Raw genomic sequence first — 14,789 nt, forward strand, 5'->3', positions numbered from 1 at the left:
TGTCGGCCAACAACAAGATTGATTGGTCCAAGGATTTTAAAGGGAGATCGCCTGAATTTTACCCGAACACATCATCAAATATACAGAGAAAAACTCCAAGAAAAATAGGAGAAGTGCTAACCTTTCAGGAATCAGGACGCATGAATACCTCACATTCATTGAGCTATGTGCTAACCTTCTCTCTTTTTTCTCTTTCCTCCTTTTTCCACTCTCTAATTATTTAAGAAGTGGTTGTTTTCTTTTTTCATCTTTCCATCACAGAGAACTTAGTATTTTTGCACTCTTTTTTCGTCTATTTTAAAGTATTATATGTTCTCATAATTTTCCAGTTTTTTATTTTTTAATTGACAACAAATTACTGGAAAGAACCACTTGCCAGCCATCAGAACTTCTCAGAATTTGTAACTTGCAACTAAATGACAGTGATTTAATCAATCAATCATCTCAAAATGCTTCTACGATTTTTCAACATCAATCATCTCCAACACGTCAAATTGAAGGATTTAATTTTTAGCAAAACTAATTTTTTTTTTCCTCCTAAAAAGAGGGTTAAAGCCACCCCACGCTTTAACCCAACTAATTCCATTTAGGTGGGAACCCAAGCTCCTAGGCTGATCAAGTCTAAGGCTCAGGGAATCAAGACTTGTATATACATGGGCCAGAAGAAACGTCACCCCTGCTGAGTAACAAATTCTCAACATCTCATGCAAGTAGCAAGATATAATACCATTCGAGCTCATGATCGACGGTCCAGATGCAGGTATCAATAGCTGTTTTCCTACAGATATGAATGAACAATGTGAGGTCTTCATCATTTTCAGCCCATCATCTACCATGTTTATTAATCTTCCTAAAGGATTTCTGGCTATAAGTATTTGAAAAAAACCAAACCAAAACAGGATTTAGGTAAAGTTGTAAAATTATGAAATGACTCTAACATCAAAGGGTGAATCTTGGAAACGCGGTTTTAAAACCATTAATATTGTTATTATACTATAAAATAAATATTTTTTTATTTTTTGATAAAAATGGGCATTTTTTAGTTTTAATGGTAACCTAACCATTCTAATCTGTCCCAGCTTGGTGGCGGCATGGATCAGGTGATTGGTTTGTTAATTCAAAAAGAGACAAGTATTGCTTCACATACCCCCATCTCTCTGGCTAAGATGAGTGAAGAACTGGATATTATGTGCCATTCACAGGACATAGGTGTTTTAAATAGTGCTTTAACGGGTCGTTTGGCTACCTGCAATTCAATTGCATGCAATTTCAATTACAGTTGCAGTCAGACAATGGGGTTTTATTTAGTCGTCTATAATTGAAAATTGCAAATACAACGCTAGTTGTTTAATTGTTTGATATGGAAAGAAATATAGGCCCCATTGGGCATCATTTTCATAATTTTATTAAAAATCATACAATCAAAGATTTTGAGTTTCAACCTTATGATGATAATAAGAATCTGCTGCCTTCTGATTGTTTAGAGATTAATGAACCGCAGGAAGAACTTAGTGCAGAGCCAAGCCAAATATTGGGTAATCCGTGAGATGGATATTTTGCATTGACTTCTTTTCTTTATGAAATTGTTGAGGAGCTGGTTGTTTTATTTTGTATTTGAGCAAACATAAATGTTGCATCTTATATTTTTGTTGCTACTACATCAACAATATAAAAAAGGGGGAACAATGTAAAGTTTAGATAGGATATTAACTGTGTACAAGCCTTGATTAATAGTGTGCCAAAATATATTATGTGCATACCAGGCTAGATTAATTGTATTCAAACCTTATTAAACTGTGTACCAAGCTTACTTAATTGTGTGCCAAAAGACTTAACAGTGTGCTAGAAAGACTTAACTATGTGCCAGGCTATATTAACCGTGTTCCAAGCTTATTTAACTGTGCGCCAGAAAGACTTAACTGTATGCCAGGCTATACAAAGTGTATGACAAGCCTTATTAAATTATGTACATACAAATATGTTAAACAATTTTTCATCTGTGTGATTTTTATTTGAAAATTTAGTAATTGTTTAACCAATTTTATCACCTAACTAGAGAATTTGTTAGAAAGATAAATGGTCATTGGGAGGGTAAAAAATTAATTTACGCTAATAATTATAATAATTTATACCTTTATTATTGTACTATACTATAAATATAATATTATATTATATTATATCATAATACATTAATATGTTATATTAAATAATTTAATATTATGTTATATTATACCACAGTCATCTCGGAAGGATGGAAAATTAATTTATGCAAATAATTATAATATTTTATACCTTTATTATTGTATTATACTATAAATATTAATATATTATATTATATTACAATACATTAATATGTTATGTTAAATAATTTAATATTATATTAAATTATTATGCTATAGTATATAATATTATAATACTATATTATAATAATAATATATTATATTTAGTAATATTATACTATATCATATATTTATATATTAATACATATTATATTTTATTATGCTTTGTTGTATAATACTATGCAATGTCCTTTATTGTCATTTTGTCATACCAAAAGTACTTTTCAGTTGTTTACCAAATAAATGTTAAAGTTTCACAATACTTTAGAAATATAGCTACCAAACAGCAAACAACCTTTTATAAAAGCTCTACTTCCAAAAGCTCTACTACCAATAGCTCTGCCAAACAAGACCATAGTTACATTATAATGGAGTCAGTTAGGTGAACCACCCCCCCCCCCCTCCCCTCTCCCCCCATGTCGGAAACAATGAATTATTCATGTTTTCTAATGTAATATAATATTTATAATATTATTTTTGAAATTATAATGAAAGAATAATATTACTATTAAACTATTGTTGGATTAGTATAAGAATAATTAGTATAGTAATTATGGAAAAAAAATAATTTGATATATAATAATTAGACATATTATTTATCATAAGCATTGTAATAACTGATATTACATTTTTCTTATTCAATTATAACTATTATTGTAATATTATATATACATCTAATATTATTCTAATTTTCTAATAAAATTAACATAATATATTTTGTTGCAATTATACATTATTTTATTATATTATATTATCATAATGTATTTTTCTAACATCTCTCTTTTGTTATCTAATTCTCATGCCCATGTAGATCAATCTAAAGAAAATATTAGGGTTCATTTCATTGTGGGTAACCCAGCATGAAAAAAATAAATTCCATATAATATTACCATATTAAAGAGGATAAACCACATATATTTTATTAAGAGAGAAGGTAAAATAACTACCACTATGAGGATGGTATTTTTTTCATGCCAGATTATTGAATGGAAGTAATTTAAAATTATCATTGCTTGATAGAAACGCCCCCATCTTTTTTTACTGAGATCTATAAATATCATTACTTGAATTGTTTATTCAAAAGCATTATTTAAAATTTTGTAATATTCACATATAAGATGATTACCTCTAACCAAATATAGTATTTTTTTCAATACCATTTTGCGGAGTAATTTTTCCACTAATAAAATATGGAAAATTTATTTTTTTCCTGCAACCATGTTTCAAGGTAAATAATTTTAGGAATCGTAAAATTGCCCCATAACCTGACATACCCTAACCAAACAAACCCTTAAAGAAATAATCTAAATTTAGTATAGAAATGCAGGATATCAAGGAACTTGTATCATTGATTCAAGGGAAAATAGCCAAAATGTCACAAGAGAATATACTAACTAGAAGGAATTATTTGGAATTTAGTTGCATTGATTCAAGTAATTTAAGGTATTTGGATTTATTTGGAATTTAGTTGTTACATAGTACTATCCATCCCCCCCCCCCCCCCAAAAAAAAAAAAAAAAAAAAATCAAGATATCAAAATTATATCCATTTTGAACTATCATGTGAATCTAAAATAACTATACTCGATTTCAGATTTCCTCCAACCAATTGAAGTGAATTAAATCAGAGATCATGCAGCCATCTAGGAAACCTTAATAGTTCCACTAAATTCTTTGAAGGTATTTGAAGTACTTACTAGATTAAAGTTTATCCCATTGAAATAAGGTTTCTTAGATGTTTATAATAAGACAATCCAATCAGGATCAACTTTTCAACTGACTCCTCGTTTGGTAGGTTAGTTAGCAAGTATTTTAGGACAAATGTAAGTATTACCAGAGTTTTCCGCATGCAAACTCTCATAAATATCCAAAATTACAAGTATACCCTCAGAATTTCACTATTTATGATTATATTTAATTTTTTCCGTTTTGTATGTCTACCTTACAATCAACATGTCATCTAATACCATGAAAAATAAGCTATTTAAAATTAAAATTACTAAAATATCCTTAATGAGTAAACATAAAAAAATAATTTATAATGGCATACATCTAAATAGTAAATTTGTGAGATATTTATAAGCGTATATTTGAAAAAAACAATTAACTAACATAATACTTAAACTAACATGGCCTTGCGACTGCGACGCTGAGGACAAACGTGTAATGAGAAATAAGAGTATACATATAAATAGTGATTTTATAAGAGTATACATGTAATTTCAAATATTTATAAGGTATACAAGTGAAATGCCTTTATTATTAAAAAAATGGAGGAGAAAAAAGAAACAACCTAATAATAAATGCTCAGTTCTTGCGTCTCTAGTAATTCACAGCATCACAGTCTCAGCAAATTTGATATGGGCTGCCATCCCAAAAACCACGGTTTCTTGCTTGCTGGCAGTGCAAAATTCAGCTCAAACATCTCTTTGGCGATGTTTCCTCCCTCGCAGAAACCCACCAATCTCGCCACTATATCAGCACTTTCCTCAATGTGTGCTGGATCGTTTGGATCCGTCCATAGCTTGTTCACCAGCTGAAGCTTCCTTTGCTTCCCTTCAAGGGGAACTTGCCATTTGATATAGAGCAGCTCTCTTTCCTCTTCTGTCAAACGTGAGTTAACTCTCCTGGAAAGAAATTCTCTTTCCTGCCTCAGTGCTCTTATACTGCAATTTAGAGGGGGAGATGGCTGTTAAATCACTAACATATGATCAAGATCGGTAAACAGTTTGCCGTTAAAGATTAACTGCTTAAAAGTTTACTCAAAATACTCCAATACCTTGATGGCAGAGAAACAGGAGGCTCATCTCCAGTATATGCTGGGCTTGCATTGCCAACTTCCGCGAAATGCTGCTGCAGCCAGGTCAATCTCCTAAGCTCCACCTCAATATATATCTGATCTGCCTGATCACCTCTAAATAACAAGTAGAACTGCGACCGATGTATTATTGATACATGACAAATATGCCACAGTTGAATAATCTGCTGCATTTGTTCCCTGTAGACAGAATCCCATGTATCAGGGGAGCTCTGTAATTCTGATATATTCTCATCAGCCTCTGCTGCTACATCGTGCCCTGCAGCCTCATTTACTTCTAATTCCAACACCTGACGACATTATGTCACAAAGCAAAGGTATAAACATGCTAGCTCTATAAAGAAGATCAAAATGAAGCAGTATGAGAAAAGGAATCCATACCTGGCACACAAGAAGCTGCTTTTGGTACTGAAGTTTGGCAACACGTTCTTTCAGCTCGGTGACGTACGCTCTTATGCTCCTTACATTTTCCTCTGCAGCATTTTGGAACATTTTCTGCATTTTTTTCATGTTCACAGAACTGGAACGTCCGTAGCATGGTGTGCCTTCCCTGGACGTTGCGTCGCTGCCAGCTTCGCTTTTGGTTGGAGTAGCTTTCTCAGATCCTGAAAAGGTCTCATGGGATACAGTATCATTCTCTGGAGCCTTGTTCTCCGCTTCGGACTCTAATATCTTCCGGGAAGAAGAGAGAGGAGAGCACGGTGCTCTTATAAGATGCGGTCGGTTGACGTTGTTGCTTGAGGTCAGAGGAAGCATCTTCTTCTTCTTCGATTGACTCTTCAAGGACTTTGGAGTGGTTTCGTTAGGCTGCAAGTTGTTCGGAAGAGACATCACTAGCCTATCTAAAGATTTCTGGACATTTTCCAGCTGCTGCTCGAGGTTGGCAATGGTACTGCCCTGTGAATGAAGTCGCGTTATCTCTTCTTTAAGGTTGGCACCAGCACTTTGCCTGGTGACCACATCTTCGATGTTAACCTCTTTAGTCAGAGATCTAATTGCACGCATCTCCTTGATCTCTGCCTGAAGTTTGGCGACGGTCTCAGCAGCATCTTGATTCCCCAGCCTGTGGCAAGCCACCTCTTTCTGCAGCACTTCGAGTGCTCGGTGTGCTTCCTCTCCAAGCTGCTCTTGTAATTGTTCGAGCTTGCGAATTTCATGCACAAGCATGAAAGGAGAAGCTGATGACTGCCTCATTGTGTCTCTCATCCTGTCACCTTTTCCATGCCCCTTGTCACCATTGCATGGTGATGGGCTAGAAAAGGTGAGACACTTGGCCACTTTTTGGCAAGGTGATGACTCAAATGGATTCGAACCCTGGAGAGTGATAGGAGAAAAGAACTTCAAGATAATGCCAACTACCAAAGGAGCTGAAATGAAAATGCTAGTGTAAGGGGAAAGTGATTCATTCCCTTACCATCTGATATGCACTAAATTTCCCTCGCAGTTCATTCAGTTGAGACTGTGCAAGGTCTCTTTGCCGTTTCAGTTCTTCCATTTCCATTTCCATCTGCTTATCACCAGTTAACAAGGTATATGACCGACCCATTAATCTAGAGCTCCTTTGTCTCACACTAATGATACTAATGATTGTTTGTATCTTCAAATGCAAGAAATTTTCAAATTTGACATTCATTAATTTTACCTCCTTAATCTTCAACTCCTTTTCCTTTAGAAGGGCTTCCGAACACGCAGAAGGATCTGGGGTGCATCGTTCTGCTTCAAGTCTGGCAACTACATCCTGCAGATGCTTGACCATTTGTTTGTCTGACACAACCTGATTGACCAAAAGGTCAGTTGCACAATTTATCAACAAAAAACATGATACAATACAGCAACAGAAGCAGCAGCAACAACAACAAAAAACCAACCAGCAGATCTCACTTTATTTTGACTCTTACCATGTTAACGTGTGCAGTATTTGTAACTTCTTTGGCACAAGTTGCAAAATGGAGAGTATTGCGAGATTGGTCTACATGACTTTGTGCTGGACTCATGGTACATATGATAGCAGTTCTTGCATTTCCACCGAGAGAAAGCTGCAGTATACGTGTTAGCTTTGAATCCCTGTAGGGTATATGGCCGCTTCTTTTCCCAACACTGCAAGGTGAAAGTCAGTGGCATTAGAGAACCAGTTTTAAAAATGTTCAAGACAGCCATAAGCAACAATTTTTAGCAAGAGTCAACTTTATAACATTTAAGATCATGATAGTTTAAAAAGAGCTTTATACAAGTGGTTTGTGCGTGTACAATTCTCTAAGACATTATGAGGCAAAAATGTGGTGCGACAACTATGTGATTCAGACAAGAAAGAAAGAAAGTGATACTGCAGCTTATGGCACTAATAAGTTTATTAAACAATATGATTAAGACAAATATAGAGGAATCAGGAAAGTTATTCTTAAGCAGATGAGGTAAGAGATGTTAACAAGGCTATAGTGCAAGGACAGATCTTGAAGAAACATAACAAAATTGACTAAAGATGGTTCAATAGCATATTATCGTTTATGTAAAGCTTAAAATAGAGTGACATATTCTACCTTTACTAAATTTGAGGTTTGAGAACATATGCACCATCATGCATATGTAAATATAAGAGCCATTCATATGTAGTTAAAATTGCTTCTGATAGGAGGCATGAAATAAGCCCCTGCATGAGATTCTTATGCAATGGATTTGCCTCCCTTTGTTCTTTAGGTCACTTGTGTCATTCAATTCCCAGAAGCAAACTCTTTTCTGCAGGTATGAATGACATGTTTGCTCCCACGATCAATCACAAGCAGTCAACTCCCAGTCCCATATCCTCCATTCCAAATTCAACCCAATCTAGGAAAGGAAATCAAACCAGTTAAAAAAGTTTGATTGTTAATATAGTACTATCACTTCCAATGTCACCATCAAAAGGATCAACCCATTTGCACAGCTTTGACATGTAAACCTATTCATTTTTGGGAAAAATATATAATCTTATCTATTATTTGTCTATTCTCCATCAGTCTCCATGTTTTTTCTGCCTATTATATTAACACCAAACCAGTGGCACTATTATAAGCTTGCAAATGAACCTGTTAGTCAATTAAAATATCTATATTCTCACCTGTTTCAAGTCTTCCAACTTTTAAAGCACATTATAAATTACTTCTACTCCTCAATCTTGATTATCCTTTCTAGTTCATTCTAAGGTAAGAGTTTCCCTTAGTTTTCCTTGAGCTTCAGTCACATTACTGGGGAAAAATGATTATTCAGGTAATTGGAAGTCCATCTTCATCATTCGTACAAAATGATTTATTACACTCTAAACATGACGTTTTTAACATTTTACGTAAAAAGATGAATGTTTCTGGAACCACAATAACGATATGTCACAAAGTGCACAACAATAAAATATACGTAACAGTAATGCCTGCTTGGTTCCCTTAAATTGCGAATTTATTTGACATTGTTGGAATTCTTATCTAAATCTTCAGAACTTTGATCCAAAATTATTGGCATCGCTGGAACTGCTGTCACCAAAACAACATTTAACCCTGGTTCAGTAGATATCATATAGCTGAAAAGTGTTGCATTAGCATCCAAAGGAGTTATGTTAGTAATTCCCTGTTCCTTCTTGCTCCCTTGATACATCAATCAGAAGTATCTAAACCAGAAGTCCTTGTCTGTTTTTCTCTTTATTCTACTGCCAGGGCAGAGGTGGGGTGGCCAACTAGAGTTATAATGGTCATTGCCTTTGTCAATATTCATTTGGTAATCCAATATTTGTGGTTATTATTCATCTGACTTTTGATGCTTCAGTATACTCTCCAGAGTCAAGCATTGTCTATTGTCTCTGTTTCTGTAACAACTTGACCTCTCTCATGTTGTTCAGTGTCTAATTCATTGGAGAAATCCAGGGCACCCACATGAATGCAGGTCTCTCTCTCCTGGAGGTATGCTATTCTAGATCCCTTTTAGAAGAGAAAGAGTTGTTTCTTTGGCATTGCCAGAGCAAGCAGATATGCCATCCCACATAATTGAACAATAAGGACAACTTTCATCTTAGGCAACAAACTTTTGTGGCTCCTATCCAAATCTTTGGACATGACAAGAATTTCAGTCAACTGGTCAAAATAATCTCATAAATTTCATTAGTTATGCTTAATAGGCATATACTCAAATTATCTATGATACTCTCCCTTGTATATAGTGCCTCGATAAAGTTTTATGTGATCTCATATCCTTTGATAGGCCAACGGAAGAGTTTTTATACAAATGAAAGGCTGGTGAGTGTAGAAGGGAGAGACTCAACTTCATACTGAGCACATAAAGTTTTATTTTATTTCTCTAGTTCTTTATGTTCAACCCTTCTGCTTATAGTATTTACCATTGAATGTGATGCCATCAGTTAGTTTACCTTGTCTCTTGACATGACAGTTTGCTTTCCTGTCATTTTTCTAATTTCCAATTACTTCACATCCATCTAATTAAATTAATTAAACTCAAGCTACATCATGAACTTTGATAAGATTATTGACTGAATAATTTTTTATTTTTTTTAAAAAAAAAGTAGCAGTATATGAAAAACTGGACCTGAGCTTTCTGATTACTGTTGTAAGAGTCAACAAGCTACGATTTATGTGGGAGCCTTCTATTAGTCTAACACCATTTGCATTAGTTTGTGAAACCCTCTCACTTCCCGCAAGGTCAACAAGGTTCTGCAGAATGCCAACCTTAAGCATTAGTATCTATTCATTCAGAAATTTAATTTGGAATTTTACAGTAGAATGACAAGGTAAGACTTACCAGGGTTGCTACGAAAGACTTCACACAGCCTGAATGTTCACGTAGGCTGCTCTCTATTGTCTGGATGTGTAACCAAAAGGAATTCAGTTTCCCCCTTCTTTCTGAATTTTCAATATAAAACTCTAAAAGCAACTGAAATCATTAGAATTACCAGCCTTATTATTTGGTGGGATCTGGAGCTGGTGTCATTTAAGGCAGTTTCACCAACTTGCCTTTGTGCTGTAAAGCATTAAAAAACAATCTTTTCAAGTATACTATGAAATAAATGATCAGGTTTGTAAATAACAATGAAAATAGTCATAGTAAATATGACATCTGCAAAAAATCAAAAAATCAACCTTCACAAATGCCGATCAGATGTCTCAGATGCTGAATATCTTGCACTGTTTCTTCTTCCAGTTTCTCAACAATAGTTCCTTTCTGTAGAGGCAGTGAAATAAGAGGATGAACATCACATAACAAAAAGATTAATAGATAATAAGAACTGCAGAATACCTCTGGATCATCAAGCAGCCGAAGAGGACCAGAATCTGTTTTTAACAGGTCCCTTACTATCTCATTGTATATTTCCATAGCAGAAATCTTAATCACAAAGTCCCTATCTGGAGTCTGCAGATAATAAATAAGGACATAAATCAGCTTGAGACATTTCCTCCAGAGCAGTCAAAGTATATAGATATTCAAAAATAAATTCTTGAAAAGCTGAACCCCTCCCCCGCCACCCCCTCCCCTCCACCAAAAGGGGGAATAAGAGGAGAGAAAATTTTTCTGTGAAACTTACATTTTCTATGTGCTTGTAAATATCATTTACAGCACTCTCAGTGATCCCTCTCATGGTATATGTTTTGCCACTGCTAGTCTGTCCATAAGCAAAAATGGTAGCTACAAAAGAATTGCCATACACAAAGTTCAATCAGTTAGAAAGACAAATTATTGTTGGAAACCAAGCTGGAAAGTCCTTCTCTTGATATTTACCATTTATTCCTGTCAATGCTGATAATGCAACATTTTTAGCTCCTTCGTCGTAGACAATCTCAGTTAAACAATCAGGTCCAAATACTTTGTCTATACAGAAGATAAAATCAAATCACTTTTATGTCTGTTTTGTGAGCATAAAACTGCAACTTCGCATCTCGAACTTCAAATGACTTAATCAGAAACAATCCAAAGGTTCATCTAATCTATACCAAAAGCATAGGAGCCCGGTGAATTTGAACGCTCCTGAGTTGAGCCCTTGAATATGATGGTATGGTCATCAATACAATCCCACACTAATTCATCTTTTAGTGCTAGTTCTTTCTTACTCAGCGGCCTCATCCTTACTGTGACAAAAATCTTCTCGTCTTTGACTCTGGAGCCTCCAGGGGTAGATACGGGTGTTCTTTCCATCTTTGAAGCTGGGGTACCAGGAGTCCTTGCTGCTGTCATCTTGGTCGAGCACTGGGTTAAACTATGTCAAGAAAAAAAAGGGAAAAAGGGAAAGGCAGTGAGGTATTGGAAAGGACATTGCGAAGACAATGAACCAGAACAAACTTACAATGTTATAGTTTCATATTTATTAATCAACTTCTAGAGAAACCTGACTTCAATCAGAAATTATAATGACAGGACTTGGGAACAGATAAAAATTTGGCAAAAGAGAAGCCTTCAGAAAACGCCACGTGAAAGATCATATAAGAATAAAGCACGGATCCACCACATGGAAGGTAAATTTTCTACCACAACCCAACTTCTGATACTGATATTGTAACGCAAAATCATCAATGACCGAGTATTGACTTTCTCAACTAAGCCATGAACAGAAACAGCTGCTGTTAAAACTAAAACGCTTCCAAAGAGAGCAGAATGAAGTTCCAGAAAAAAAATTATAGACAAAGGGGGGAACATTCTTTTGTTATGATTTCTCCTCTTAACACAACCATAACCTGTAAAGATAAAACTCACATAACTTTCCATCTCCACTTCTTCCACCTCCTCTTTCTTCCTCATCTTCCACATGCCTCCATTCTCAAGTTTTCTCCAGTTCCATCGATTTATAGAGCCAACCCTGATTTCAACCAAGAAAGAGTAATAGCTTCTCTTCCTTTCCATTCTATTCGCATGTACGAAACCTTCGCAAAATTTTTCGAACAGTTTTCGTGTTCAAGGATCAAAAAAAAAAAAAAAACAGTCCATTCGTAGGATTCCCCTCGATCCTTTCATTGAAGAAGAAAAAGAGCTAAGATTTCAAGAAATAAACCAAGAAAAAAGAGAAAGCCACCAAGATCTATAAAACAATCCAAGAAAACAAAGAAAACGATGCCATTTCTCAGACCGGGATAGAAAAAACAAGCCAAGTAACGAAATTCCCGCAGCATTCCCTCAATCAACCAAAAAAAAAAGAAAAAAGAGAAAAACTTCCCCAAAAAAACAAGAAAAGACACATAAATAGCAAGAAAGAGAAATCCGAGATTGAAAGAGAAGGTAAGAGCACTCACGGAGGTGATTAGGGAAGGAGACGCCGCCCGAACCAGCAATTCCTGCACAGAGAGATTCTTGAATCGATCCACGAACTGAAAGAAGGAAAGAATTGGGTTCCAAAATTTGTGGGTTGGGGGCCGGGGAGGGGGGAATTAGTGTTTCTTGCCCTTAAAGAACGGGAAAGCGTGAGAAATGCGAACGTTGTGAACTGGGGGCTCCAAGCGGAGAGAGAGCTTCATCGTGGGAAGGGGTTTTGGGTGAGCGAGAAAAAAAAATAATTGGAGAGAGAGAGGACAAAACCGGTCGTTTGAACTGGGGGCTCCAACGGCTAGTTTTGTTAAGTTTTAAATTACACGCCGAGATTTCCGTTTCGGTATAAGTATCGGACGAAACGCGTGAATCGATCCTATATTCCTATCACCGCTCCAAATCCCTGCCTCTTTCAATGAGTTTCGCGAAGGCGAAATGTCGGGACCCAAACGACGCCGTGAGGCTCGCTTGGCTGGGTTTAAAGCGGGTCCCATAACGCCGGGGAGGTGGCTGTACTTTTGCCGACATTAACGGACCTAGAAACCTGTTAAGATCGCCGAGTACTAAGCGTGTCGAGACACCAGTAACGAATCCAGCGACACATATCATATTTGGCACACAAAGTAGAGGGATATAATTCAATGGGGCTGCCGGACACTGCTTCAGGATCCTCGTGGCATCCATCCGCCTGCAGTAACCATTTTCCAACTTCATCATTGGACTTGCTCGGACTAGCAGAGACACACCTAAATAACACAGTGTCACCGCCCCGCGTCCATAGGGCACGTGCGGCACCCACTGCCCACATGGAGGCAGCATGAAGAAGGAAGACGGAGCTCCCCTGCCAGATATTGTCTAGTTCCGGAGCCCGCACGTATCGCTCAGATCCTTTTCCGATTTTATTTTCCATCCAAAACGTATCTGTAGAATTTGGAGACACCCGCCTCATATACCCAGACTCTGTAACAAGTCTTTCCGGTGTTGGACTATTGGGCCTCACACCCTTTCCACCATCGGACAAGAGCCGTCACATGCTCTGATACCAAATGTCACGTATCCGCCTGCGTGAGACACATGCGGCACCCAATGCCCACGTGGGAGCCACATGAGGAGAGAACACACGACTCCTCTATCAGATCGAAAATGGACAATATCTGGCCGGAAAGCTCCATATTTCCTCCTTATGTGGCCCCCATATGGGCACTGGGTGCCTCACGTGCCCTACACAGGCGGGGGTATGACAAACACTGTCAAAGTTTTTAAAAACTTGTTCCTAACATGAATCATCAAACTTGTCTGGATCTTTGATGGAATATGGTTACAGACGTAATGCAAGTGCGACGAGTTGATCCACATGATGATCATCTGTGTAGAAGCCCTCAATATCTATTGCATGCATGTGAGAATCATCTAATTATTTTTTTAAATGGTTGTCATGAGTTCCTGGTTATATCTAAAGATTGGCGGCATAACAAGTAAAAGTTGGGGTTTTGCTAAAAAAACAAATAACAATCATGGTAATTATTTGTTCATTTGAAACAAAAATGTCATATTTATTTTTAAAAAATTATTTATTTTTCTTCATTTTTATTACTTCTCCCACCCGCTACCATCCCCTTAGAAGTCTTTGTGCAGAGGCTCATAGGCAAATAGTCCGATCATCAGAGCTAAGAGCCTAGGAAAATTGCATGATCAAGAGAAAAATAACAATTATAAGTGTTTCTTTTCTTAAACGTATTATGCTCAACTTTTATTTTCACGTTGCCTTGCATGGTGAAGTGTTGAAAGTCTCCTTCCTTTAATAGTTTATAATGTTGAGAGGGGTTTTAGTCCCACATTGCTTGTGTAGAGTTTTTTAGATAGTTTTATAAGCATTCATATCCTACACATGTTAAAGTAACTTTTTAGTGGAAAGTTGTGGAGGGAAAGCCAATATTATATTATCAAAGATTAGCACTTGGACACGTGGCACGTGCACGTATAAAATAAAATTCATATTGGCAGTTTTTATTTGTTTTGCACAAAATAACTGCACTAGCAGTTATGTTTTGAACAGACACTATTCCAAAGGTTGTGTTGGTTCGGAGTTTAATTCAGGATTATAAATTGCCAATATCCTTCACAGATTAATACAACTTCTTTTAAAAAAATCTTTCATTTCGTTGTTCTGGGGAATCTTAGTTTTGCTGGATAGGATTCTATTTTGGTTTTGTTGTATCCTGGAGCGAATTTGCTGGATCACCAATAGCAATATAGTGGGGCAAAATTCGCTTAAGGACAGTGTTAATGTGAGCTTCAAGACCGGTTTCAAATACTAGAGTTCCTCCTGCTTCAATAATCTTAAGCGAATTTTTGTTGTATTCTACA

General features: G+C 36.2%; 1 protein-coding gene across 1 annotated transcript; it reads right to left on the reverse strand.

Annotated features, from left to right (window-relative positions):
- Positions 1 to 4,502: 4,502 nt before the first annotated feature.
- LOC103696150 (kinesin-like protein KIN-7A) lies at positions 4,503 to 12,697 on the reverse strand. The gene is made up of 15 exons (XM_008777684.5): positions 12,410 to 12,697; positions 11,120 to 11,382; positions 10,908 to 10,997; positions 10,714 to 10,814; positions 10,428 to 10,541; positions 10,271 to 10,352; positions 10,084 to 10,151; positions 9,933 to 9,992; positions 9,720 to 9,844; positions 7,055 to 7,253; positions 6,799 to 6,930; positions 6,571 to 6,663; positions 5,538 to 6,470; positions 5,118 to 5,446; positions 4,503 to 5,004 (listed from the first exon to the last, which is right to left on the reverse strand). Exons 2-15 carry the CDS (start codon positions 11,358 to 11,360, stop codon positions 4,677 to 4,679), a joined length of 2,895 nt encoding a protein of 964 aa, XP_008775906.3. The 5' UTR covers positions 11,361 to 11,382; positions 12,410 to 12,697; the 3' UTR covers positions 4,503 to 4,676.
- Positions 12,698 to 14,789: the final 2,092 nt, after the last annotated feature.

The sequence above is a fragment of the Phoenix dactylifera genome, chromosome 1 (assembly GCF_051530095.1).
Source record: "Phoenix dactylifera cultivar Ajwa chromosome 1, Ajwa_hap1_PhDact_Kaust_v1.1, whole genome shotgun sequence".
NCBI lineage: Eukaryota > Viridiplantae > Streptophyta > Magnoliopsida > Arecales > Arecaceae > Phoenix > Phoenix dactylifera.

Coding starts and splice junctions, on each gene's coding strand:
- LOC103696150 (XM_008777684.5), bottom strand. CDS start 11,360: ATGACAGCAGCAAGGACTCCTGGTACCCCAGCTTCAAAGATGGAAAGA. Junction 10,353..10,427: donor GGCTGCTTGATGATCCAGAG/GTATTCTGCAGT, acceptor CTGCCTCTACAG/AAAGGAACTATTGTTGAGAA. Junction 6,471..6,570: donor AATTTAGTGCATATCAGATG/GTAAGGGAATGA, acceptor ATCACTCTCCAG/GGTTCGAATCCATTTGAGTC.